The following is a 26,601-nucleotide window of genomic DNA, read 5'->3' on the forward strand; positions in this document are numbered from 1 at the left end:
GCGCCACCCGCGTCCCTAGTGGATCCATAAGCACTCCCAAATTGCATACCTCATCCTTCATTTGACATTTAGGAAAGCAGATTTGGATAATCAGACAAAGAGAAGGTTAGAGTGACACATCCATTGTCTAGAGAAGGAACTTTTTGGTCTCTTTTCAAGCCTTGCATTTTGGTCTCCCATGAGAAGATGGTACTGCTGCTCCATTAGGAAGTAGGGTCAAGAATAAGATATCCAGGATTTTAGAATGAGAGGAATTAAAAGTCTTTCTAACAGGTCTTACCTCATACAAAGAAGGAAAAGTGGTTTCCTTCCTTGCCCCCACTTTGTGGATATTTAAAGAAATTAAGATGTGCAGGGAGCAGAGAAAGAGCTGAGGATTTACATTCCCACTCTGAATGCCAGGACTACCCATTTATCCACTAAGAAACAATGGAGGGGTAGACTTGGGTTTATCAGAGGTGAAATCTATCCAGGCCTCACTGCTTCTCAAGTCACCAGATCTTCCAAAATTGTTAGACATATTCTTTGATACTAGTTATGCATCAATTTTGGTTTGTTTGGAATATTTGCTCCCTACCTCAGAAGGAAGGAAGGAAGGAAGGAAGGAAGGAAGGAAGGAAGGAAGGAAGGAAGGAAGAAAGAAAGAAAGAAAGAAAGAAAGAAAGAAAGAAAGAAAGAAAGAAAGAAAGAAAGAAAGAAAGAAAGAAAGAAAGAAAGAAAGAAAACCACTACAGGCACCCTTGCAATCAGACAGCAAAACCAGAAGTTGGCAAGGGGGCTGTGTGTGTGTTGTGTACAGGCCTACACTACACTTGTGTTTCTCTAGTTTCACGGAACTCCAGCAATATAAATAATCTGAAAGCTACCCTCCTCCATGCATGCCGTTATTACGCTATGAGAGAAAACGAGAAATACTTCTTCAGATAATAAAAGGAGCTTTGCCAAGAAAGGAGAGAGATTGATTAAATTTTGAAAGGCATTTTGAAGGGCAGATCCCCAAGTCCCTTGTGTGGTCCGCATTGGCTAGCATTGATTTAGGATGCTGTCGAGCGACTCCGGTGATGTTCCACTCCAGGCAGCAACATCTCTGGGAGTGTAATGGCTGCAGACTGAATCCTGATCTGATTACAGGAGGGGGCAACTAGCTCTAATGTTCATATCTCAAAACTTTGCCTCAGCATTTTTGAAGAGGAGGAGGAGGAGGAAGTGCCGGCGGAGGGCTGCTGCTCAGCACGACCAAGGTGACCTGCACCTACCACAACTTGAACACACTAATTCAATGTTTCCTAAGAGTACCATGGAAACGGAGGTGGACATTTGACATGAATTCTGCTTTAGGGAATCACAGCATCCTAGTAATAATACAAATAAGAACCCCTTTCTTCTCCGTTTTTGCTCTGCAGTATAATTTATCCCTTGACTAGCATGCTGATTGGCCAGAACACCCAGACAGCCAATTCAGTGGAAAATCATTAAGATTAAGTGCAAGTAGTCCTAGCTAAGCACTATTTCAGGCTGGATTTTTCCCTCTCCTTCCATGCCTTAAAATAGTTTTTGAAAAATGGCTTTGCAGTTCAGTAGAGAAAATTACTCTGCCCAACTGAATTCTTGACTTCCCAACCTTTAACTGTCAAAAAAAAAAAAAAAAAAAGTTTGGAAGAGAAATTGAGTGGGTATGTATTGCTATGAGTTTGGGAGAGGTAGGTGACATGCCTGAACCCCTTTCTAATTCCCGGATCCAGCATGGATTCAATTCATGGAATAGCCAGCCTACCTTCCTGGGAAGGTAATGGCCCTCCAAGTTTGGGTCATTAAGGTAACAAAGGAAGTGGCTCTGTGCCAGGTGACAAATGGGTGCCCCCCTCCACTGGCTGGTAGTTAGAAAGACAAAGACCAGAGCAGAGTGTTCTGTGTGTTGAGGCTGTAAGCAAGGCAGCAGGCTGGGAAGGCAATGAGCCAGAGCCATGCCTGATTTAAGCTGGAATCAAAGGCTGTGGCCATAGGAAAAGCAAGAGCCTCTTGAGGTGTTAATGCTGTGCACCCTCCATTGTAGGCTCAGGTTGTATATATGTGCTAATAAACCATATATCCAGGGCTCCCCACCCCCAGCTGGAGCTCACCAGAATTCAGTTCTGGCACCTCTCATGTGGGTGCCATTGCCATTATAAGAGAACAAGGGAGGCATTCATGGTGAGTTCCGGCATCTATTTTTCTAGAAAAATGGCACTGCATATCATAAAGACACCACAGTCTCTGCTGTACTTCCTTCCAAAGGAAACATGAACGCTTGGTAAGCACTTGGAACCCCTGGAATCTCGCAGCATTCAGAGACTGGGGTGGCATTATTAACTGTGGGGAATGCAATAGGCTGTGGTTTTAAGCATCCTTAGGTGTACTATCCTTGTGAACACATGCATATTTTAGATTCAGGTAGGTAGCTGTGTTGATCTGATGCAGTCGAAATATATATAAAAATAATTGTCCAGTAGCACCTTAAAGGTAAAGGTACCCCTGCCCGTACGGGCCAGTCATGACCAACTCTGGGGTTGCGCGCCCATCTCGCTTAAGAGGCCGGGGGCCAGCGCTGTCCGAGGACACTTCTGGGTCACGTGGCCAGCATGATGAAGCTGCTCTGGCGAGCCAGCACCAGCGCAGCACAGGGAAACGCCGTTTACCTTCCCACTATAAAGCGGTACCTATTTATCTACTTGCACTTAGGGGTGCTTTCGAACTGCTAGGTGGGCAGGAGCTGGGACCGAATGACGGGAGCTCACCCCGCCGCGGGGATTCGAACCGCCGACCATGCGATCGGCAAGTCCTAGGCGCTGAGGTTTTACCCACAGCACCACCCGCGTCCCATAGTAGCACCTTAGAGACCAACTAATTTTTTAATATTTTTAAAATATATTTTGATATGCACATTTTGTAACACAGTAATTCCTAAGATTCCAGATTTTGTAAAAAAAGGGGATGCTGCAGTTTATTATGTATGTTGGAAAATGGCATTGACTCTCAGTCATATGTACTGAGATGAAATGATTTTTTATATACATATTCTTTATTGAAAGATAAAAAAATACATAATTACAAGTACACAGAGTAAGAGAAGACACAAAAAGGAAGAAGAAAAGAATAGAAATAGCACCCATGTAGAAAACAAAACAGAACAACCACCAAAAAATTGTATACATTACCCAAAAAAAATTTTTATTGTAGTTATTCAGACCTTCACCTAATACAGTATTTATAAAAATGAATTCCAAATATCATTGAATGAAATAGGAAGTGAATTTTAATACACTTCTGTGGGCTACAAAACAGATGCTTTCTCAGGCACACATATGGATCTGAGTACAATTTTTTTTTAAACGTGGGAGTCAACTTTCACGTGGATGTTAAGTGGCATTTAAGGACTCTGTGAGTAGATTCAAGGTAAACATGTTTTAAGATCCCAGACTAGAACCCTTTCCTGGATGTGTTGGCAATATAAACAGTGAATCTCTGGTCATTTTGAATACTTTTCATCTGTCAGTATAAATTCCCAGAGTATTCTTGAAGGTTAAAATATCCTTGAGGTTAAAATGGCTGGAAAAAAGTACTCCCAAGTGATATTCTCTTTTAACCATCTTGTAGATTATTCTTAGGTTTTGAATTCCTGCATTGCAAGGGGTTGAGCTAGATGACCATAGGCATCCCAACACCACAATTCTATGATTCTATGAACAGAATTTTGTAAATCTTTATACTTTCAAGCAAGTGACTGCATTGCCCATCACAAGGAATTTTAGCTGCCCCTTCAGAATTTTGGCCTCAAGTATTTGTTAAATAAACAAAGAATTTTGAGCTTGGACATATTTATGTTACAGTGACGAACGAAACAGATGTGTGTTTTTTTAATAGAGTGACGTTCCATCTTCCACCTACTTCAGCAGCTTTGATGTGGTTTGAAGGATGCTGTAGCTGAGATGCCGCATACATACACACACAATAGTGGTACCTGTGGTTGGGTGGGGCTGTAGAGCAGCCACCCTTCTGACACCCCCAACACTGCTTACCTGGGCAGGTTGGGGGGTGAGGTTGGGGTTGTATGGCTGCACCAAGGGAACCCCAGACTCACTCCAGCATGATGTAATTAGAGAAAGTTTAAGAAGCAACATGGTCAAATCCCAATGTGGCTAATAAAATGCTTCTCTCTTTTTCCTTCCTCCATTGTTTATACTTTTGTTAAAGTTTGTGTCCATGTGTATGGTGGTTCACATATACATCTATAAAGGAGGAGGCTGCAATCCTATGCTCACATTGGAGGGTGCAGACCCCACTGAATGTGGTTAGATGTCATTCTGAGTGACAACCTGCATCGGGTTGCACCGTGAACAATATTTCTGTGTTTGTAGATGTTTGCCAGAGGACGTACTTTCAATACATTTGGCAGAAATGTATTACATGTCAATAATTTGATTTACTTTCAATGCATGTAGCCTGAAGTCATTTGGTAGTTCCACTACCATTTCTCCAGTAAAATAAGTAGGTTCAAAACAAATGATTACTCTAATGTAAGTGGCACCATATGCTTGCTGTCATTATCAATTATCTAAAGATAAATATTTAGCTATGATTTTCTCCAAATTGAATTACCCAGAAATAGATTAGAGTTTGAAATAGCTATATAATTACTGAGCCATTGTTCTTCGCATGGCAGAAAGAAATGAGGAGGTATTTTTAACTTGGAATAAGCAGAAAGCAAAGGGTTAGCTGCAACTCCTGCAAAAACCCATTTCAGAGATCACATTTTCAAGGGGGACAAAACCTCAAACTAACTGCAACACTTCCTTCTGTTTACATGAACAGCCTTAGTAAAGCTTGTGCCTTGGTGGGATTCTTAATATGACTTTAGGCAAATAGTATGTTGATCCAGTTTCTAATTAGCTGAAAGAGATTTATATGGTGTTAGATTCATGGCAAGCTATATTTCAGCATTTGGAACAGAATTTGTTTCACCGATGCTAACTTATTTTCGGTTGTGTGTGTGAAATCAAGTTCTTCTTTACACAAAATAAAAAATGACTAAGTAATTTCATGTCCCCTTAGGTACATAATGGTGCATGCCAGAATAGCTTATGTACAATTGCATTTGAATTGCCTGCATAACGACAGATTCTGGTTTTGCTTTTATTTACCTCATTTCATCTCACACATACTGATTTCTTAAATATATGGCATCATAGAATATAATTCTATGGAGTTGTAAGGACCCTGAGAGCTATCTAGTCCAACCCCCTGCAATGCAGAAATCTCAATGCATGGTCCCCCATCCAAACTGAAGCCATACTAGACCCTGCTTAGCTGGGCAAATGTGCTAGTCGTTTTATTGTTGCACCACTAGACGACTTGTATATTAGACCCTGACTCCGCAAGATGAGCAGCCTCTATATTGTTATCAGCCCTTATGGAAGGGATGCGTAGCCATGTTTAAATGTATCCATATCCAAAAGCTATACAATGATAAGAACTAAGGGCAGCTTCACATATCATAAAATGCCTAAGTCTGCCTCACACTTTTTCACCAATCATAGGTCCTACAAGTAGCAAGACTTTTATTCATGTGCCACCTCCACTGTGTATACCAAGGCCTACGTTAATTTATAAAAATGTTTATATTTTGCTATTCATTTTAAAAAAACCACAGTGGTGTACAACAATCATACATAAAACTATGCAATACGGATCAGATAAAAATGTTAAAATCAGAAATCATGCACCATGATGGAAAGGTGCATTATTATCTGCATAAGCTTGATGGGAAAGAAAAGTTGAAAAGCTGAATCTCTACTGGCAGAGTATTCCACAGGGCTGGGTCAATGACACTAAAGGCTCAGTTTCTTATCATCAAATGAATCTTGCTAACTTGGGGAATGAATTACCCACTTTTTCCCCATAGTGACTCCTGATTACTTGCACTCAGTGTGCTCCCACCACTTGTTTGGAAATCTGTATGGACACAACATTAGCCACTGTCTTGCATCAATCCTGTTGGGCATTCCACCCCCCAAACCAACTTCAATCCAAATTGAGAAATGGAGCAACCTAGCTGTGTTTTAAGCCTGTAATGTGTACGCATTCCCTAGATCACAAACTAAAAGGCATGCTCATGAAAGTTTGGATTGCAATGGAGATTCTATGCCTACTGTGAGAGGACACAGGTGGGGTTGCCAAGCTTTGATTTACAACATTCTTGTGCCTGAGCAGAACAGAGCACCCAAGCACCATTAGTGACATGGATTCTGCTCGAAGGAAGTATTGCAACACAGAGTACTGCATGTTCTTGTCTAGTTAGATATCAAGATGCTGAAATTTACATATACTTACAATCTTTTACTCTGGATAGACACAGAGTAGTAAGAAATGGTTTGTTGTACCACATAGCTAAGATTGCTTCTCAGGCAGATTTTGGACAGTAAGGACTATTGTCCCCTGAAACGTGTGTTATCATAGGAAAAATGAACTTTTGTAGCCATATTAAGTTATGCATTGTACAGTGGTACCTCGGGTTACATACGCTTCAGGTTACATACATTTCAGGTTACAGACTCCGCTAACCCAGAAATAGTACCTCGGGTTAAGAATTTTGCTTCAGGATGAGAACAGAAATTGTGCTTCGGCGGTGCGGCAGCAGCAGGCGGCCCCTTTAGCTAAAGTGGTGCTTCAGGTTACGAACAGTTTCAGGTTAAGAACGGACCTCCAGAATGAATTAAGTACTTAACCCGAGGTACCACTGTACCGAAATGTAAGATATGATTTATGTGCCTGTGTCTTGAAGAAAATCAATGAAATGCATTTCTTTTTAGATTTGCCTTGAGAGCATCTTCAGATCTCTTTTGTTATCCACCAGTATTTCATTTTCCATTCTTAAGTTGGGATAGAGTAGTTGTTTGGAAGATCCTGCTTCCAAGTAAACATGCAATCAACTGTGCTGCAAGGGATGGGTCTGGTCTTGGATGTCACATTGCTTGGAAACTCATTGGCTTGGACTCAAGATGTCTTCCATGACCTCCTACTTCCCCTATTCCATTGCAATCCTCTCTGCACACTTTTCCAGAGGACCCTTTAACCCACAGGATAGAGTTGTAATCTAGCGTTTGATATGCTTGTATCAAACCATGTTTGATGACGCCGCCGTACGACACTAAGCTTAGGAAAAAAATAAATTCGAATTGTTTACAAGCAAATTTCCCTTAAGTCCCATTATCTATGAATTCCCAAAGCAAACTGATTCTGAAATCCAGTGATAAGCAAATATAAATGATCGGGGGTTTTGGGGGGGGCAGGAATGAGTTAGTTTATCTTGCCAGATGCAGAAGATAATCTTGCATCGATTAACTGTTGCTGGTGGCAGTATTCCAATTGCCAGGCACGTTTTGATGGATCACTGCTAGGGGGCAATGGACTGGGATCAGTGCTTGCAATCTTCTGTAAAGATCCAGTGAATACAAGCCCAAGTGATATCTGTGCAATAAGCTGAAACTCTTCCCAGTTGTGACAACTGAAGGTCCCTACCTTCCCACAATTGCCTAAGCCTTTTCCTTCCCCTGTTCCTTTCCAAGCAATCTGAGAATACAGTTGGTATTAGTTGTTGTTGCTTTCAGTCTGCAAATGATATGCAGTTTAATGTGTGATGTTTTATCGTGTTTTTAACATTCTGTTGAGAGTCGCCCAGAGTGGCTTGGGAAACCCAGACAAATGGATGGGGTATAAATAATAAAATCATCATCATCATCATCATCATCATCATCATCATCATCATCTTACACCCCCCCCCCATATATGTTGGTAATGTGTAACTGGAAACTGAGATTTCTTCACTTCATCTGAGGATGTTAAATCTTCATGGAAGTGGTATACACGATTGCATTAAATGTTTAGCAGTTTAAGAAAAACATCTAGATAGCTTCATGCTAGCAAGGTAATGCTTTGCTGTGGTACATGGGAAGTACAGCTCTGTGACTCATGGGGTGAGAGCTCACCAGCCTTTTTTAGGTGAGTGTGTTCGAAGGAAGGTGCAATGTTTTCACGCCCTCTTGTGGCTGCCATGAAACATTACAGGTGTGTGCTTTTCGGAATTGTGATTGAAAACTGCAGATGTGGAAAGGAGGGGATGCTAAAGAGAGTCAATTTGCTGTATAAGAGACGCTGTTTCACTGTCACATGGAAAAAGAGACCATCTGCTACTAAGCTAATGAGAACAAAAGCCCTCAGATTACTTCCTTTCTTCACCCTGTTTACTGCTCTGTGATTCTATCGTGAAGAATTATCGTGCATTTAACAGGTGAAAATTGGAATGGATAATTGGATTCATAATTTTATGTTTTTTGGAAAGTGGAGGGGGGGAGGCAGCAGATTTTTGGGTTCATTATTTGACCTCTCAGTTACTTGCCTGAGAGGTCAGATTGTTACTAAATCCCTTATACTAGCATAAATCCAGGTTATGATGGTGCAGTGGTGTAATGGCCAAAAGCCCTTTTAGTGTAACTTTCCTGAAATATACGGGAAGAAGTGGAAGGGATTGGGGTTCAGTTGGAGTGGATCAGCTGAGCAGCCAGCTAGATTCCGATCATATCTTCCACAATGACAGAAATGTGCCGCCTCTGCCGGTGCACACTTTAAACAGAAAAAATAGCCTTTATGACTAATGTGCACCTGTTAAAACTGATGGAGAGGCCCCACCTCCAGCCACAATGGAGGATAGGATGCCAATTAGCTCTGCAGCTAAATATGGCACAGCAGCAGCAGCAAATAAGACCCACCCAAGGAACACAGTTCATATATCAAAATACAGAACAGCTGCAGCAGTATGGGCTACCTTATTTTCCTCCTAGATTTTGAAAACAGCACACAAGTAAGAAGGTTGTTGAAAGGGCGCATCCCACAAATGCAGTGGTCGGAGACCCGCAACCTCGTGACTTGGTCTTGTGCATCACTGGCTCTAAGATATTATTACCAGGACCATCAATGTCTGAACATGAAGGAGCCCCAGCTTAACAGAAACCTCAGATTGTGTGAACATGGTCTAGGTTTGCTTTTGGGACGCTCCCCACCTTGTCCGAAAGGTGCAGTACCTGGCTTGGGAGTGGCATAGGTCTATGTCAAGGTGTGATAGGACTTCATAACTGGTAGCTCAAGGTGGACACTTATACCACACACACACACACAAAGTGGGAGGAAAGGTGAGTCACGTCATCAAAGAAGAGGAGAAAAGAAGACAATAAGTTGCATAACATTTACATATGCTAATTTTTATATATTTATGCACATATGCATGCATGTTTAGAGAGAATTACTGCTGAGTTGCTGTCCATGCCCTGCGGCTCTCTGTTGATGGGTAACTTCAGGGCTACTGCTATCCCTCCATATGGTTCTTCATCTTTAACCTGCACTTGAATATCTTCAAACGGAAGGCTGCTCTCTGAGACCCTCAGATACAAGAGTGTCTCCATAAAGCAGAAGACACGGCCACTCTACAGAACAATGAATGAAGCAACCATTCTCTTCTCCTTCTTTTCCCCCTTTAAAAGGAGTAGAAACAAGCAGTGCTTGAAGAGAGGAGGCCTCTGGGAAGCAAGTTTTCTGGGTCTCCTCCTGCTTTTAAGGATTTGAATTTGTTTAATTAACCCAAATGCTCTCTTTGGGAGCAATAAGAAAGACAGAACCTTTGTAAAGCTCCATATATGGCATGTGCTTGCCTCTTAAGGCAAAGCATTATTGAAATCCCTTTAAGTTGGCATTTCTTCATTAACATTAATTTCTGATTCATTCCTAAGGTTAATGTTTAGGGATTAATCATCCAAGGTAAGGCTTTACAAGTGCAAGAACTCACCAGAGCTTAGCAATATGAGTGAAGATTCGCTGCAGAGGGGGAGAAAGAGGCAGCATAGAGTACATACCCAAATACACACACACACAGAGAGAGAGAAGAATAGCCGTGGCTTTGAAGTGTCGATTCAAATCCTGTCTATTGCTGTTCAACCAACCTGTTACAACTGAACTAAGTGATACCCACTTTTCAAGTCTTTTACAAATGCATTCTTAACTGGCTACTTTTATTTTGAAGAAAAAGCAGCCATGGTGCCCTCTTCCAGAAAGTGTTGCTCCTCAACACCAACCCCTCCTTGGCTGCTGTTTGCTGCCCAAATTGCTGTGTGTAGCAACAAGCACTCTCAAGAGCAAGTCTCTCTCTCTCTCTCTGGGGGGGGGGGGAGGATTTTCAGCAAGGACCAGGATCAGCAGCACTTTCTGAATTAGAACCCCATGATTTTTTTTTCGTCTTCAAAACAAAAGTGGCCAGTTCAGAATTCTTTTTTAAAAGTATGGAGACATCAAATCTGAAACTGTCAATGTTAGGCCGAATCGCAGTGATTAAAATGAATGTATTGCCTAGAATGTTATTTTTGTTTCAGACCTTGCAGATTCTTGACAAGATGGAATGTTTTAAGAGGTGGCAGAAAGATATTTCGAAATTTGTCTGGCAGGGCAAAAAGCCCAGAATCAAATTTAAAATATTGACAGACGCTAAAGAAAGAGGGGTTTTTGCCCTGCCGGACTTAAAATTGTACTATGAGGCAGCAGCTTTCTGCTGGCTGAAAGAGTGGATGCTCCTTGAGAATACAGACATTTTGGATCTGGAAGGTTTCAATAATGCTTTTGGTTGGCATGCATATCTATGGTATGATAAAATCAAGCTGCATAGTGCCTTTAAAAACCACATTGTTAGAAAAGCATTGTTCAATGTCTGGATAAGATATATAGATCTGTTGGAAAACAAAACCCCCAGATGGGTGTCACCAGTAGAGGCTAAGGCAGTGAAGAAACTCAATATGGAGGTCGGATGGCCGAAGTATTGGGAAATTTTGGAACAGGATGGAGATAAACTGAAATTACAAAGTCATGAGAAAATGAAACATAAAGTACAAAATTGGTTTCAATATCATCAAATAATGGAGTTTTTCAAACAGGACAGGAAAATTGGCTTTCAGGTGGAAAAATCAAAATTAGAGACTGAACTGTTAGAACCCAATACTAAGAATCTATCAAGAATGTATAACTTGCTGCTGAAATGGAATACACAGAATGAAACAGTTAAATCGGCTATGATTAAGTGGGCACAGGATGTCGGCCATAACATTATGTCAGCTGACTGGGAATGGTTGTGGAACACCGGTATTAAATTTACGGCATGTAATGCCTTAAAGGAAAACATTATGAAAATGGTCTATAGGTGGTACATGACCCCAGTCAAGCTGGCAAAAATTTATCATTTGCCCGATAACAAATGTTGGAAATGTAAAGAGACTGAAGGTACCTTCTATCACCTTTGGTGGACATGCCCGAGGATTAAGGCTTTCTGGGAAATGATCTATAATGAAATGAAAAAGGTACTTAAATGTACTTTCCCTAAAAAACCAGAGGCCTTTCTCTTGGGCATTGTCGGCCAATTGGTGTCAAAGAGGGATAGAACTTTTTTTATGTATGCTACGACAGCAGCAAGAATACTCATCGCAAAGTATTGGAAGACACAAGATCTACCCACTCTGGAAGAATGGCAGATGAAAGTGATGGACTATATGACACTGGCCGAGATGACAGGCAGAATCCGTGACCAAGGAAAAGAGACGGTGGAAGAAGAATGGAGAAAATTCAAAAGTTATCTTAAGGACTATTATAAACTTGATGAATGTTAGAGTGTTGTGGTTTTTAGGAATAAAGGGATACAGTGATATAAGGTCAGATCACAGAGAAGACTAAGATGACAGAGGTTGGAAAGCAACAATTGGGAGTTGCTGTAAAATTATGGACATTGGGATGCAGAAAGGGGGGGTATGGGGGAGTCTCAGAAAAGAGGTTTATGAAAAAATGTTATGAAATTATACGTGTTTGTATGTCTTTTTAAGTGTTTGTTTGTTCTTTAAAATTCTGTAAAATCAATAAAAAATTTATATAAAAAAAATAAAAGTATGGAGACAAGGCCACATGACAGAAAAAGATAAATTTAAGCACACTACGTAGATAGAGGCAGATACATATTTCTTATGTGGCTCACACATCACATTAAGCCATAGTTAAAATAAGCTGTGGATCAATGTGAATGGCCAGTGGGCTGAAATCATGAGCATTTTGCTCCTCCTCTGCTGCTGTGGAAGCAATCCATTGTTTGGCTCATCAAATCATCTAAACCTGGGCTTGCGATTGGCTTTCTTCAAACAAACCACAAGGAGAAGCCAAGCACTGCTTTTGATTTACTACCTGTGGTTTGTTTTGAGAAATGTGATATGAGAGCCAGCTCAGTGATGGCACAAGCTCCAATCTTTGCCTGGAATTTCTAGCAATCCATTAATTTTTGCCTCTGAAACACGAACTACTTCTGCTTCAATTCAATGATCCTCTTCATGGGAAACAGGGGGCTCCTCCAAACAACCTCTTTATCCATACTGATTTGCTTGCACAAAGCTTACTCAGTTCTTGGGATGTACGAATGTGCCTCAGTCTGTTCCAACATTCATTTGCACTTTTATCAGGTATTTTCTCTTCAACCTACAACCCGCAGAGTTCCCTGGGAAGAGGGATTGATTGTTGAACCACTCTATGAAGTGTAGCTTTACCCAACCCAGTGCTGGATTTACGTATTTACGAATAAGGTAAACAAGCTATAGCTTAGGGCCCCCTCTCTTGGGGGCCCCCCAAAAATTTAAAGGGAAAAAAACTGGATGTACATTTCTAAAATATAAGATAAAAAACAAATAAAATAAAACCTACATACAGCTGTGTTTTGTGATGTGTAGGGTCCTATGATGTAAGTAATGGGCCCCACCTGCTAGCCTGCTCCCTAAAATATCACTGTTTTGCTCATTTCTATATATAGGGTGCCTACATTCTGCTTGTCAAATGGCTTTAGATACCTATTAGGTCCATAAATTACCCTATAGCATATATTCAACACAAAAAACAGCGAAAATTTGCTGTTGACAAAGGATAGCTGGACATATAAAGGGCCCCATTATCTTCTGTAGCTTAGGGCCTCATCAAACCTAAATTCGGCCCTGACCCAACCTCTGTCTTTTTCAGATGAACAATAGTTTAGGAACATTTACCAGTTTGTAACCAAGTAACGCTTTACTGCCTGTGCAACTTTTTCTGCCTGCTGTGTGGAAAAGCACGGAAAAGCATTGCAGGCTCAGGTTGTATATAAGCGTAAACAAGCCATATATCATGAAGACACCACAGTCTCCACTGTGCCTCATTCACAAAAGGAAACCTTGAGGAAGCTCCTAGAACACCTGCTTGGAGGTTGGGGTGGTGTGCAATAATAATCTGCATTTTAAGGGAGATGCTCGGCAATATTTCAAACCATTTGTTTTTGCCTCTTCCTCACTACCAGCCCCCACAGGGGATCTTTGTTTGAATGTGTGTATGAGAATTTAATTAAACTTAGTCTAGTTTTAATAAATCAGGGCATTGCGGGAGTTTTGTGAGGTTGGAGAGCAATGTAACGCAATCGCTTCAAATAAAGGCTTGGTGTATGCTTTAGTAGAAAATATTAAAGAGTGGGAAAAGACTTACCAAATAAGATTTAATAGGAAAGGGATTTGCAAGCATTATGAGCTGTCTTCACTTTGCTTTGCACTCGAAAATTAAACACCACATTACCTCAGGGAAAGTAACTTTTAAGTTATCTGTGTGAGAAGTACAGTCAGGGACCCTCAGCTGACAAAGCCTCTTGGCTCCAGCTGATAAAGCGTCAAGGCGAGTTAAGCAGACGTGCAAATTTGGCAGCAAGGTGAGGAGGCCTGAATGCTCCACTCCGACCCTCCTCCTGACACTTAGATCAAGCAGGTCTTTTTAAAGAAAACCCAGCTTCTCAATAAAGTAACTTAACCTACAAAAAAACAATTATACAGGTAAAATGGCAGCAGGGGAATGGGAGCTTTCCAGGGTTTTGTACTGTCTGTCGCATAAGTCCCAAGGTACTACAGATGGTGGCCATTTTGCACGTGTCCAACTGATGCATGATGGGGCAGGGGCGGGGCATAACAGGAGCATAACAGGGCATAATGGGGTGTAACAGGCTTCTGCGCACTCCACCAATGCATGTGGGAGCCAGGAATGGAACCCACATGCAATATGGTCCCCACTTTTATGAGTTCCTGACTATGGGAACAAGTTCATTCCCTTGAGGCCAAGGTAGCAGACCTGGAAAAGCTAAAAAAAGGCAGAGAGGTTGGTGGAGAGGTTCCCTTGAAACCTTCAAGGGCATTATAGCTGTGTCCTGTTCCCATGGTGATAGCTCCCCTGTTGTCAGGGAGAATGAGATGAACATGTAAACAGGGACCATGTAGAAGTAGGCATTGAGAATGCAAGGATGCAAGTAGTACTTCAGAGAGGCCAGAGCATCACAGGTCAAAACAAGTGCCAAACACACTTGAAGAAAGAGACTGTACACAAGTGTTTATTCACAAATTCTAGAAGCCTCTGAGCCAAGATGGATGAACTTGAGTGCTTGGTCTTAGAATATGACATTGATATACTAGGAAAAACAGAAACCTGGTGGAATGGAGAGAACCATTGAAACATCGATCTCTCCTTCCCCGATGCATGGCCTGCACTGTTGCAAATCTGCTCTGGAGCATTGGGGGAAACCCAGAACAGATTTAAGGCAGGCAGATGTAGGAGACTGGGAGTACATTCCATTGCACACAGAGAAATCCTTGCCCTGATGGAATGTTCTGCTTAGCGCTACATTGAATACAATCCTTTGTGTCTAACTCAATTCAGTTTTTAAATTTCGATATGTCAAAAAGTTGCTGAGCACTCTAACACTGAGTCAATTTTTTTCAGAAAGGTCTAACTAACACTGGGCTAAAATAAATACTTCCAGCCTTTGGAAGGTATCCAGAAACTGCTGAAGGTTGAAGAGCAAGTGATTTGTGTAAACAGTTATGAAAGGTTCCTGGCTGCAGGGAGCCAAGAGAGCTGAACATTGCTCTTTTTCATTCAATGCACCATTAGTTCCACCCCTTCTGTGCGTTTCAGTCTCGATCTCATCAAATCTCTCACTCTTTTGAAAGGGAAGCATTTGTTGAGTGCGGACTATGGCATTCTCTCCCCTAACTCCCGTCTTTGTAGCAATAATCTGTGTCTTGATTGTAATAATACTGAAAGGAAGCAGGAAGAGCAGCAAAAAAGAGCAGAGCAAAGCCAGCCAGAAGACAGAGTCTCGCCCGTGGGTGGATGAAGACTTAAAAGACAGCACCGATCTGCCTGTGGATGAAGAAGGTATGCAAGAGGAGGAAGAAAAAAGAGAATAGTTCAGCATTTGCATGCTGATGTTCCTCTAGTTTGGACAAAAAGAAAGATGTGATCCCAGGGTTAAGCCAATTTTTGGTTACTCACAGGTAAAGGTTAAGGGACCCCTGACCATTAGGTCCATTCGCAGATGACTCTGGGGTTGCTGCGCTCATCTCGCTTTATTGGCCGAGGGAGCCGGCGTACAGCTTCCGGGTCATGTAGCCAGCATGACTAAGCCACTTCTGGCGAACCAGAGCAGCGCACGGAAACGCCGTTTACCTTCCCGCCGGAGCGGTACCTATTTATCTACTTGTACTTTGACGTGCTTTCAAACTGCTAGCTTGGCAGGAGCAGGGACCGAGCAATGGGAGTTCACCCCTTTGTGGGGATTCGAACTGCCGACCTTCTGATCGGCAAGCCCTAGGCTCTGTGGTTTAACCCACAGCGCCATCCGTACCCCTGCTCATAGTTAGGCAATGGCAAATCTGCCAGTTTTGATTTCTCTGAGCTTCTCATTTTTCCAGTCTGAAACAGATATGGAAATGTGGATTGTTGAAGTTCCCAGGAAGATCTGTCAGCATTTTTGTGCCCATTTCTACTAATATGCTATTTTTGTGTCTGCAGTTTTGCCAAATATATGCATATTTGCAAGCAATTTTCTCTAACAGTGCATTTTTGTTTACTTTCTTCACTAATAGCATGCCTTTGTATGCACAGTCTCCTCTAATAAATGCACTTTTGTACACATTATTTGGCTGGAGAACTGCAACCCACAATTTGGAGAAGTCTGCATTTTGAACAGCAGCTGAATTTGGGTGCATATATTTATTTCAGGAAGGGTGAATTAGAAAGGTGGCTTGGGAGTCACCTGTGGCTCAAGAGCAGTAAAAACCCGTATCTTGGGGTGACGGAGAAAATTAGTGAGAGCTCCTAACTGTGTGCATTTCATTTGACATAGTGTTGCCAATGGGGTCCAAGAAAAGGACCCCAAAGTGGTAATTGCAGCATCTCTGTCTGTGGGGCCTCCTCTATGGCTGTATAGTGTATGTAGGTAGTGATGATTCTGAAAGAGAAAATAAGCAATGGTGATTATACGGGCTGTGAGGAACAAGATCTGTAACAGTAACACTATATGCGCCACCAATTGAAACTGATTCTACGTGTCACTGATTAAACCATGTTAAAGAAATTTGCAGGGTTCATGAAAGAGGTTCCAGATCTAAGTACAGCTTCTGCGTATGTCTGGCCCTGGATGGATTGGGGATTTTCACTTCTTCCTCAACTTATAAAGAATGACAAAGAGTGGATAATTTTGCATTAAAGCTAACAGTTCAGTTGCAATCCTATAGTCACTTATCTGGGAGTAAGCCCCATTGAATTCAGCAGGACTTACTTCTGAGAAGCCATGTATAGAATTGCCTTGTCTGCCTAACATAGACCGTGAGCTTTCTAGATGGAGAGTATGTCAATTACATATGCTATATGGTGTCTGCGATGCTGGTGATTCTAAGTAGATTTTAAATAATTAACAGTGAGTGCCCTAATCCTTTCTAAACAAAAACAAAGGGAAGTGTCCGATGTGAAATAAGTCTCCATTTTTTATGTGTCACCTAAATGATTCTCTTTTTCTTCCATATCTCCTTTTGCTTTTTACTTCTCAGTCCATGGGCCTAGCCAGGATTTATATTAGGGGGGCAGGCTTTATGTTGGGGGGGTTGGGGGGGCAGAACCTCAGTTAGTTAAGTATTTTTATTGCTTTACTTGATTTAGGGTGGGGCAGCTGCCCCCCTCTGCCCCCCCCGGCTATGCCCATGTCTCTGTCTAGGAATTTAAATGATCCAAATAAAAAATGCTGCCCTAAATATCCACCCTCAGATTAGAATACACTTTATAAGTAAAAGGTAATGGGCAAATCTCCAGTTGTGTGTGCTGTATAATGAACACAAAACTGCAAAACATTCCTGAAGCCCTTTAGCATGGTCTCTCTCTCTCTCTCCACCCCCTCTGACAAACACACACCACACACACCACACACACACTTTGCTTCTTATCAACAGAACAGTAATTTCTGCTTGAGCTGCACTTGATTAAAGTCCAAGATCGCTGCCAGTCAAGCACCTTTTATCTCTAAGGAAATTAAAGCAGCTAAGCTAATACCTCTGTGAGAAAATAGTCTTTTATCCCCATGTTTGCAGTTGCAGGGCTCAAAATAACTCAGAACAATACCTTCTGTGCAGTGTTTTTGTGGAGCATAAGGAAAAACCATTCTGCTTGGGACAGTTTTTGGTCCTTTTTTGTGCCCACAGCAGGTGCCTGCCCATGGCGGACAGGTTGTCTGATCTGAGTGCAACAGGCATCTACACAATATTGTGCTTTAAACTGGGTTGCATGCACATGCTAATGTTTCTGACTGAGGACAGAAAGTGGAAGAGAAAGCTTTTTGAAATGAAATGTGTATTTTAGCCAATGAAGGTTTGTAGGAAATCCAAATGTAAGAAATGGGGGGGGGGGAGAGAGAGTTAATAACAGATTTAGGTTGGAGGGATGCAAAGTCCAATGTAAGCATTATTTGTAAAAATAAAATAAAAGAAAAATGCTTAACATTTTGCACGTCAACCACGTTAAAAGCTTTGTGGTGGATGAGTCAGGCAACCCACATGATGGAAATCTGCAGCCATCGTAGTCAGAGAAAATAAGCAGCTTCCACAACCAGGACTGTGGGATGTATACCATTCATTAGTGACATGGTAGGTTTGTTTTGATTTACTCAAAGTTTTATATCCGAGCTCTGTAGATTTCTCATAGAGCAGAGGAAGCCTAGGTAGGAACCCAGTAAAGGTTACAGCTTAGTATTTTATTTATAAAGTTCCTTTTAAATTAAGCATTAACTCACATTCTGAAAATAGTCCACGTCTGCTTGGAACATACACAAATAAACCTAGTAAAAAAAGGGGGAGATATAGAAATTATCGATCTATTTATGAGACTTGATGGCATTCTTCTGCAATTATTTTTCAAGAATAATAACAGTAGCAGTCTTGATAGTCAACCACCCATCTTTACAAACACCTTTCTCACTTCATGTCTTACTGGAGATACATTAAGAAATGTGGTATGGATATTCTGTTGCCAGGACAAAGTCCTCATTGGTGGTTTTGATAATACATTGCTGGGGAACCTATGGCCTTCCTGATGTTGCCAGACTCCAACTACCATAATTAATAATTACTGTCCATCCTGACTGAGGCTGATGGGAGCTGAAGTCCAACTGCTTTGGGGGGAGAGAGCACAAGTTCGCTGTTCCTGCTATGTTGGATCAATGAAGATGTATCATGGGTCTATTGCTGCTTGGAATAACTCAAGATTCAGGAATAGGTTTAAAGCTAGATTAATCCAACACATAGAACTATATACACTATAGTTAGCACAAATATATTTCCAGAATGCCCTTAGGATTTGGCTCAGGAGATTCAGGACAATGGAAGGGTGTGTGAGTGAGAGACGTCAGAAACCAATGAAATCACATACCTCTAACCCAGCAGTCCATTATTTTGAGCCCCTTGAACTGCTTGGATGGAGTCGCTAGACTCACTTAATGGAGTGAGGTAGCAGTTTGGGAAAGGTTAAGAATGCTTCAAAGCAATTTTTGTGATTTTTGACTGCAGCTAAAGGAGACACTCTTTACCAGCTTCAGCAGCTCAATAGTTTTTTAAGTGGAAAAGGTGCAGAACATACTGTTTTAGCGTCACAAATGTGACTGCTGCAGGCCAAATGTTGTTCTCCTGTTTCAAACCTGTGCGCATTTTCTTCTTTTATATTATTATGAGAAAATGCATACTTGAGAGTAAGTAAAGATGAATACAGTGGGACTTTGTATCTTTGTATCTGAAGAAGTGTGCATGCACACGAAAGCTTATAGCTAGAACAAACTTAGTTGGTCTCTACGGTGCTACTGGACAATTTTTTAATTTATTTTGACTGCGTCAGACCAACATGGCTACCTACCTGAATGAGTGGGACTTGTTTCCCAAGTAAACATATATAGGACCAAGCTGTACAACTCTGTTTATTGTGGCCATTTCAACTGATAATCACTTTGCAAACCAGAAAATAAGAAATGGAGATCTTTACACTTCCTTATTGCATCACAACAGGTCCAATTTGAACTTTAGACTAGTCAATATCAGCTACTAGTATTAAATTTGCATTATATGGGACACCCCTTTTCAGAATGGATTTTTAATGTCTTTTAAATAGCTTACACAGTAATGGAGATATCACTCTCATATTTACTGGGTTTGCAAGGGCACTGGAAAGAGTGTTTACAAAGCAGACCAGCTTTCATTGATTTTATAAGGTCAAATTATAACCATCCCACCACAATTTGTGTTATTAGAAAATATAACTCATGACACGTATTATTAGTAGCATTTTTTATTTGTTATTCTTCCTGGGACTCCAAAAATCGTCACAACTCCCAAGCACTGCTCCTCCCACACAGTGACACACATTTGTCTCTGCAGAATCTCTACCTAATCTATATTCTTGCTGCAGAGCTACTTGTTACAAAAAAAAGACAGAACTGCCAACCAAAATGGTGGGCTCTCGTCTTCTTCTGCTGTAATGTGAAGTTAAAGTTGCTCCCATGCCCTTACATTTTCATGCTGTGTATTTATACATCTCTGCCATTACTGGTGGGGGCTATGAAATGCACCGTGCAATGCCATCAGAATGTGTAGGTTATTTTGATAGGCATTTTGGAGGGGTAGGGGAGCACTAGAGGCATAGAGGGGCAGTGACTCCATAGAATCATAAGGGTTGGACAGGACCTCATAGGTCATCAAATCTACTTCTCATCTTGATGCAGTTGACCCAGAGCCAGATGTCCTCAACAGGTGGCTGTCCCACCTTCCCCTGCTTGAAGACCTCCTTTTTCATAAGGTGTTCTGCCCAGAGTTCCCTTGCGCTCTTCCAGGGCTGTCTTTGCAATGAGCTGTGCTAGAGATTGTTTTTATCCATGGGAAACGTGTTGACTGACATTCCTGGGTTGTTTCTGTTTCTGTTATGTATTTTGTGTGTATTTGTGTTGTGAACTGCCCTGAGACCCACGGTTATACGGTATACAGATTTAATCAATCAATCAATCAATCAATCAATAATGCTTTACATTGATATATATCAGAAAAACATGTTTAATAATTTTCTCACAGCGAGTTAAGCAAATCTCTTCTGGAAAATAGGTAACTTTCTCCCCCCTTCTCCCCACATTCTCCCCCCTTCTCCCCACTCTGCTTCTCCCCCCTTCTCCCCACTCAGATGATGATGGTGAATGGCAAGGCTTAGATGACAACATTGCTCATGTCCCCTTTTCAACCGAGCGATATACTGAAGAAGACATGGTGAAGAGATCAAAGGCTTTCTACGAGCTTCTCAATAAGAGACGATCGGTACGGTTTATAAGTGACAAGCCGGTTCCAAGAGAGGTCATTGACAACGTGATTAAAACAGCAGGTACTACGCTGCCCGAATGGATTCCTTGGGAGTGACAAAAACGTTGGGCAGACATTCTAGTATCCCATTGGCTTTATGGTAAATGTGTTCAAGTGATATTATGAAATGATGTCTGCGATAGGAGTCATAGTGAAGAGGAGGAGGAGGGCACCCCTTTGTGTCAAAATTCACAGCTGACTTCAATATTCCTCAAAGGAACCCCTCCCAGCATTCTAACTGTGTACATGTTTTTTACATTATGCTGGTGTGGTGGGAAGCTTTGCATGCAACCCGGGTAATGTGAGAAACCAAGGACCACACAGGAAGAGACACAGCCCAGAAACACTGGCATTAGATCACTGGCCCTGCAGCTGGACTGCAGCTGACCATTGGCTGTGCTGGTTGAGGCACATGGGATCTGGAGTCCAGTAACATCTGAATGGCCACAGGTTCCCCATCCTTGCTCTAGAGCCTAGAGTAGATCTCAGGCTGCATTTCAGCACTGGGTTGCAAAGTGTGTTATAAGAATTTGTTTCCTCTCCCCACAGACACCTTCCTTGCTCCCACATTACCCCTCCAATGAAAATCAAATAAATCATGGAATTTGAAGAACTAGGGTGAGATCTCCTGGGTGTCAAAAGGTTTAATTTTCCTTATGTTTTTGTGGCACAGCTTCCTTTAATATGAGCATTTATTTGATTTGATTAAAGGAACATCTCCCAGTGGGGCACACACGGAGCCTTGGACCTTTGTAGTAGTGCAAGATGCAGAAATAAAACACAAGATCCGGGAGATCATTGAAGATGAAGAAGAAATAAACTACAAAAAAAGGATGGGGGACAAATGGGTTAATGACCTGAAAAGATTGAGGTACCAATACCAGTGTGATACTGACTGCTCCAGGCAGCTTCTGTGGCTTAAATATGTCTTTTATTATGCTTTTTGGAGAAGGCCTGGAATCAAAATGTGTGAGAGACAGGATATTGGACAGGATATTATAGATATAATTCAAGGTGCTGGTTTTAATTTTCAAATCTCCAAATTGTTATAGGAGCAGTATATGTCAGTGAGCACCTGAATCTTCTAGATTCCTCTTCCAAGACCCTCTTCTAATGTTCTAAAAGAACATTTTATTCTGGAAACAATGGAAACAGAGTATTTTTATTTCTATGTAGTCCAGACACAATCTAGATTTACTGCATTTTCTTTTTGCCCTGAGAAAGTGCCTCTTGAGAAAGTGGTTTCATTCCCAATATAAACATTTGGTGCAGATAAATTCTGCATTATCCCACAATGAATCCATTGGAAAACAGATAAAAACTGATGTTTGTAGTCCTAGCAGAGTGTGTGTGTGCGTGCTCACATCTGCACAACGATGTCGTGTGTAGGAGTATACTAAGATCAAAATCACCACTTTTTCATTCACCTGGGGCAAGTGCAGGGGTGAAAGGACATTGCTAACCCAGAGTTGCCATATGTCCAGAATTTCCCAGACATAGCCAGGATTAGGCCGTCTGTAACAGCAACCTGGTGGAAATCGCTTAAATGTCTGGGGAAAATCCAGACATATGGCAACTCATGTCGGAAGTGCAGATTTTGGAGAATTTCCTAATCAAGCAGAGAGTTTTCAAACATGTATCAAGTAACCATATTCCACCCACGTGGATGGCAAGATCCAGAATAAATTCAGATTGAAAGCAGCATGTTGCGGATGAGCACGAATGATTCCAGATTCAGGTAAACTACATTTTGGTGCTACAAATGGGTAAGTGTGCATACATAGCCCTTGTTTCTTAGATAGTGGCATAAAGTCCAAAAGGGTTTGGTATCTTCAGGTGTTCTTCTAAGCTTAGAATATGAGGACGGCCAATGGTACAAATGCGCAAGTTGTGTCCCATTGACCATCCATGAGTTGATGAACGGATGTCTGATCTGGGGAGCCTCCCTGTACAAGCTAGAACCTTGTAAAATCAGAGAGACTCCATTGTGCAGGGAGCCTACATAAGTGAAGTCGGCACTTCAGGCAGCATCCATTCAGCTCATAGAGGGTCACAGCAATGAGGCAGGCAGAAGATGCCTGTATCCCACTCACATATGGAATTACTGAATCAGAAAAATACTTGAAGAAGGCTGATGTCAGCATTTGTGAGCCTAAGCCTGATTTCAACAGTGGATTTACTTGCCAGTCACATATATTTTAATGGGACTTATCCATATATAAGTGGTTACAGGATCACAGTTCCCGTTCAATGTTTTATTTGTATGTGGCTGATTCCTCTTTTATTATTTTCAATAAATAACAGACACTATTGTTTGAAGAGCAGCATATATATTTTCTAAAAATTAGTAAGTGCCAGGGATGTTAACTAATCTGAGAGATGGATTTTTTAGAAAAGCTTAGGCTGAAAGTTTCCAGATTAGATTAGGTTTTCAGTAAAGAACTTGGAGAGATTTGCTGCCCTTTAAAAGCAACTCACTTATTTCACTGTTTAAATATGTATTTCTAACACTCCGTTCTTGCTTTCTGAAGCTGAAATAGAAAGCTCAAGGGAACGACTTCTAGCTGGAAAAGGGAACTTTTCTAATTTCATCAGACTTCAGGGTTCACTATGTAAATAGCATCAATCCATCACCATGTCTTTATTTTTTATTGAAAATGTTTATATCCCAACTTTCAGTCCATCAAGGCATCCTTGACACCCCCTACGATAGCTAAAAGCAATAAGAGCAAAATGCAACCTGTGGGTGGTCCAGTCCAAGACTCTGACCACACGCACATGCTTCTCCATAAAAGTCTGGCAGCTTAAACAGATGGAATATATATATTGTTGTGTGCACCCCAACCCGCAAGCAGTGAGAGACCCCAGAGATTCCAGCACTTACGCAGGGTTTGGTTTCTTTGGAATGGATGTCACTGGATAGCATGATGTATTTCAGATACTGTATATGGTTTTGTTTTCGCAAGCATACAATCTGAGTATAAGATGGAAGGGCTTGTAGCATTAATACTCCAAAATATCTTGCTTCCTTGTGACATCCCATTTGTTTTTGTTTTGCTTTTAATGATATAGATTATAATAAGGTTACCAGATGTCCCCGTTTCCCAGGGACAGTTCCCGGATTTACAAATCAGTTCCCATACAAAGTACATTGAAGTTGAAAATGTCCCCGGATTCATTGAAAAAAATCTGGTAACCTTAGATTATAACGCAGGAGCTATATTGCAGATAGGGAAAGCTACAACCAACCTACACACATGTTTTAGAAGCAATTAGGACCAAAAATGAGGAGCAACCAGTTGCTAAATATTTTGATTCCGAAAAGCACAGACTGTCAGACTTATCAGATTAGAGCAAAGTGTTGTATATAGCCAGGGGAGGAAGGTTAGCCAATGCAAATATTTTATGTGGAGCTAAAGGTTAAATAACATTTTACAAATATCCTTTTCTAGGACAAACTGGATAAAAGAATACTTGGATGCAGCTCCCTACCTGATTCTTATTTTCAAGCAGGTGTATGGAAGGCTTCCAAATGGGAAAAAGAAAACCCACTACTACAATGAGATCAGTGTGTCTATTGCCTGCGGCATTCTCCTCGCTGCACTCCAGGTATGCTTGCAATTTGGGGGAAAGCAAGAGGTGGATGAAACGTAAGAAATGTGCAGCAGGTATTCAAGATAGTAGCCTGTAGGGAAGCCTCTCAGTAAATTGTGTTCTGGGTCACATTGGCTAAGGTGTGGAAGGCAGGGAAGGGCTTAAAAGGAAACAGACCACATTTCCAGGTATCCCAGAGCAGGAAAAACACCAGTGGGAGAACCCTAGGGTTATTTCCAGGCCATCTCTCTATTGAGCATTCATCCTGACTTGTTTGCAGAGAGGCTAGATATTGTGGCATCAAGCAATTCCCAATGCTTGTCATTTTCCTGAACGCAAAAGGTCCATGGAGGGGAGTGGCTTTGTTGCACAAGAGCATCAAGTCTAAAGTGCGCGATCTGAATTTGTCAATTTAACAGTCTGGAAGTTCCCTAGGACTACCACACAGAGAAGCAGATGCTCAGGCACAACTGTTAGGTTAGCATAGGCTGTGGTGAAAGTTTGAGCAAAAACACACAGAGAAATACTGTGGTCTGTAACGTAAAGTATACATAAGTATATATTTAGATACAAACCAGAGAAAGCTGAGCATGCCTAAGTCCCACTGGGGCTCCAATACTAAACATACTTAGGAGCATGGGAAGCTTATACTGAGTCAGATCCATTTAACTGCACCTGGGACCTCCAACATGCAAAGCATGTAACTATCCCTGAGCTACTGTGGCCCTTCTCCATTTATTCCAAAGTAAGTCTTTGGACCTGCATTTTAGTAAGCAGGCTTGTTAGAACGTCAGCCTCAAGCATTTGACTGTGCTGTTTGTTTCAACGGGACCCAGCTCCCAGTCTTCAAATAAGGTTATGCACACCATTGCAAGTCACATTTGCTTCTCATCCTTCTTTTGTGGAGTTTATAAGAGGGTCACTTCAGCCTTATAACAATCCTTTAAGGTAGGCTAGGATTGGAGATAATGACGCGGTTGAGGCTGCACAGTAAGCTGAGAGGAATTTAAAAACAACAACACTTTAAAACCCAGCTCTTCTGTGGCTACACCATGTGAGCTCATATGTGGTGAGCTAAAACAGCTGCAAAAGCATGCTGTATGTCATCACGCATAACTTCTGGGTTATGGCTTGATGTTATGAGAGCAGTTTCATGAGCTGCAGAGTTTTACCCCTTACATAAAGGGAAGGGGAACCACCAAAATAACTATTATGTATAGCAAAAAGGAGAAAAGAGTCTAACAGATTTATTCATTTTTGTGAACATGTAAAGAAGGAAGTTTATAGAGCACAGATAAGGGAGGTGATAGATAAGGGAGATAAGGGAGGTTAAAAATGCTGTGTTCCTAGAGTGTTCCAGTATTTCCTTTTCTTCTTTAGAATGTGGGTCTGGTGACGGTTACCTCTACACCCCTGAATTGCGGCCCACGCCTAAGGGTGCTGCTTGAGCGTCCAACAAATGAAAAGCTACTCTTGCTGTTACCTGTCGGCTACCCCAGAAAAGATGCTACTGTGCCAGACCTGACACGGAAACCACTGGAAGACATTATGGTGGTTGTATAAGCAAGGAGCACTCAAGGAGACCCTTGAAAATGTGTTGCTGTCGAGAGTTTTCTGCAAATTGTTTGCTTCCTTTGGCCAGTTGCATTGGGCCAGTGGCGTAGCGTGGGGGGTGCAGGGGGGGCCGGCCGCACCGGGCACAACATCTGGGGGTTAGGGTTAGGGGGCGCAAATCCACGGGTTAGGGGGCACAAATTACTTGCCTTGCCCCGGGTGCTGACAACCCACGCTACGCCACTGCATTGGGCACGTTCAAGCGGGCAGGAGCCTCCTTGACAACAAGCTCGTGTGCATCCAGAATCACATGGAGAATGGTGCACGTACAAACCTGCTCACATGGAATTCACACAATTGTAAATGGGTGTGTATTTTGCACGTAGCATCCACCACAATTTCAAAAGTGTGGTAAAGTCCAAAGGAATCCACTTAGAGGAGGCAGCAGCATGTCTAAGTCAGTGCATATTCTATACACCTTTTCTGTCTTCTTAGCTACGTTTTATGTGTATCTCTGCAGTTGTTTAGTTCCAGATACCATCCAAGTTCCAATAATGACAACAGGTGCACTCTCTAATAACAGTAAGCAATCAGAATTAGTAAAGTGAGTATGGAATAGTTAATTGATCAG

At 41.7% G+C, this 26,601-nt stretch overlaps 1 protein-coding gene and 1 long non-coding RNA gene across 2 annotated transcripts in view; one reads left to right on the top strand and one right to left on the bottom strand.

The window, feature by feature from the left end:
* LOC308583372 overlaps nucleotides 1-26,601 on the bottom strand; it is a 444,074-nt gene that overhangs the window by 171,799 nt on the left and 245,674 nt on the right. The window lies entirely within an intron of this gene.
* IYD (iodotyrosine deiodinase) lies at nucleotides 15,042-26,063 on the top strand. Its single transcript, XM_081187100.1, has 5 exons — nucleotides 15,042-15,321; nucleotides 20,650-20,844; nucleotides 21,534-21,693; nucleotides 24,275-24,431; nucleotides 25,797-26,063. The coding sequence occupies exons 1-5, from the start codon at nucleotides 15,138-15,140 to the stop codon at nucleotides 25,977-25,979; spliced, it is 879 nt and encodes a 292-aa protein (XP_081043226.1). The 5' UTR covers nucleotides 15,042-15,137; the 3' UTR covers nucleotides 25,980-26,063.

This window comes from Podarcis bocagei (genome assembly GCF_964188305.1).
Source record: "Podarcis bocagei genome assembly, chromosome: 3".
NCBI classification, from domain to species: Eukaryota; Metazoa; Chordata; class Lepidosauria; order Squamata; family Lacertidae; genus Podarcis; species Podarcis bocagei.

Coding starts and splice junctions, on each gene's coding strand:
- IYD (XM_081187100.1), top strand. CDS start 15,138: ATGGCATTCTCTCCCCTAACTCCCGTCTTTGTAGCAATAATCTGTGTC. Junction 20,845..21,533: donor CAACGTGATTAAAACAGCAG/GTACTACGCTGC, acceptor ATTTGATTAAAG/GAACATCTCCCAGTGGGGCA. Junction 21,694..24,274: donor AATGACCTGAAAAGATTGAG/GTACCAATACCA, acceptor ATCCTTTTCTAG/GACAAACTGGATAAAAGAAT.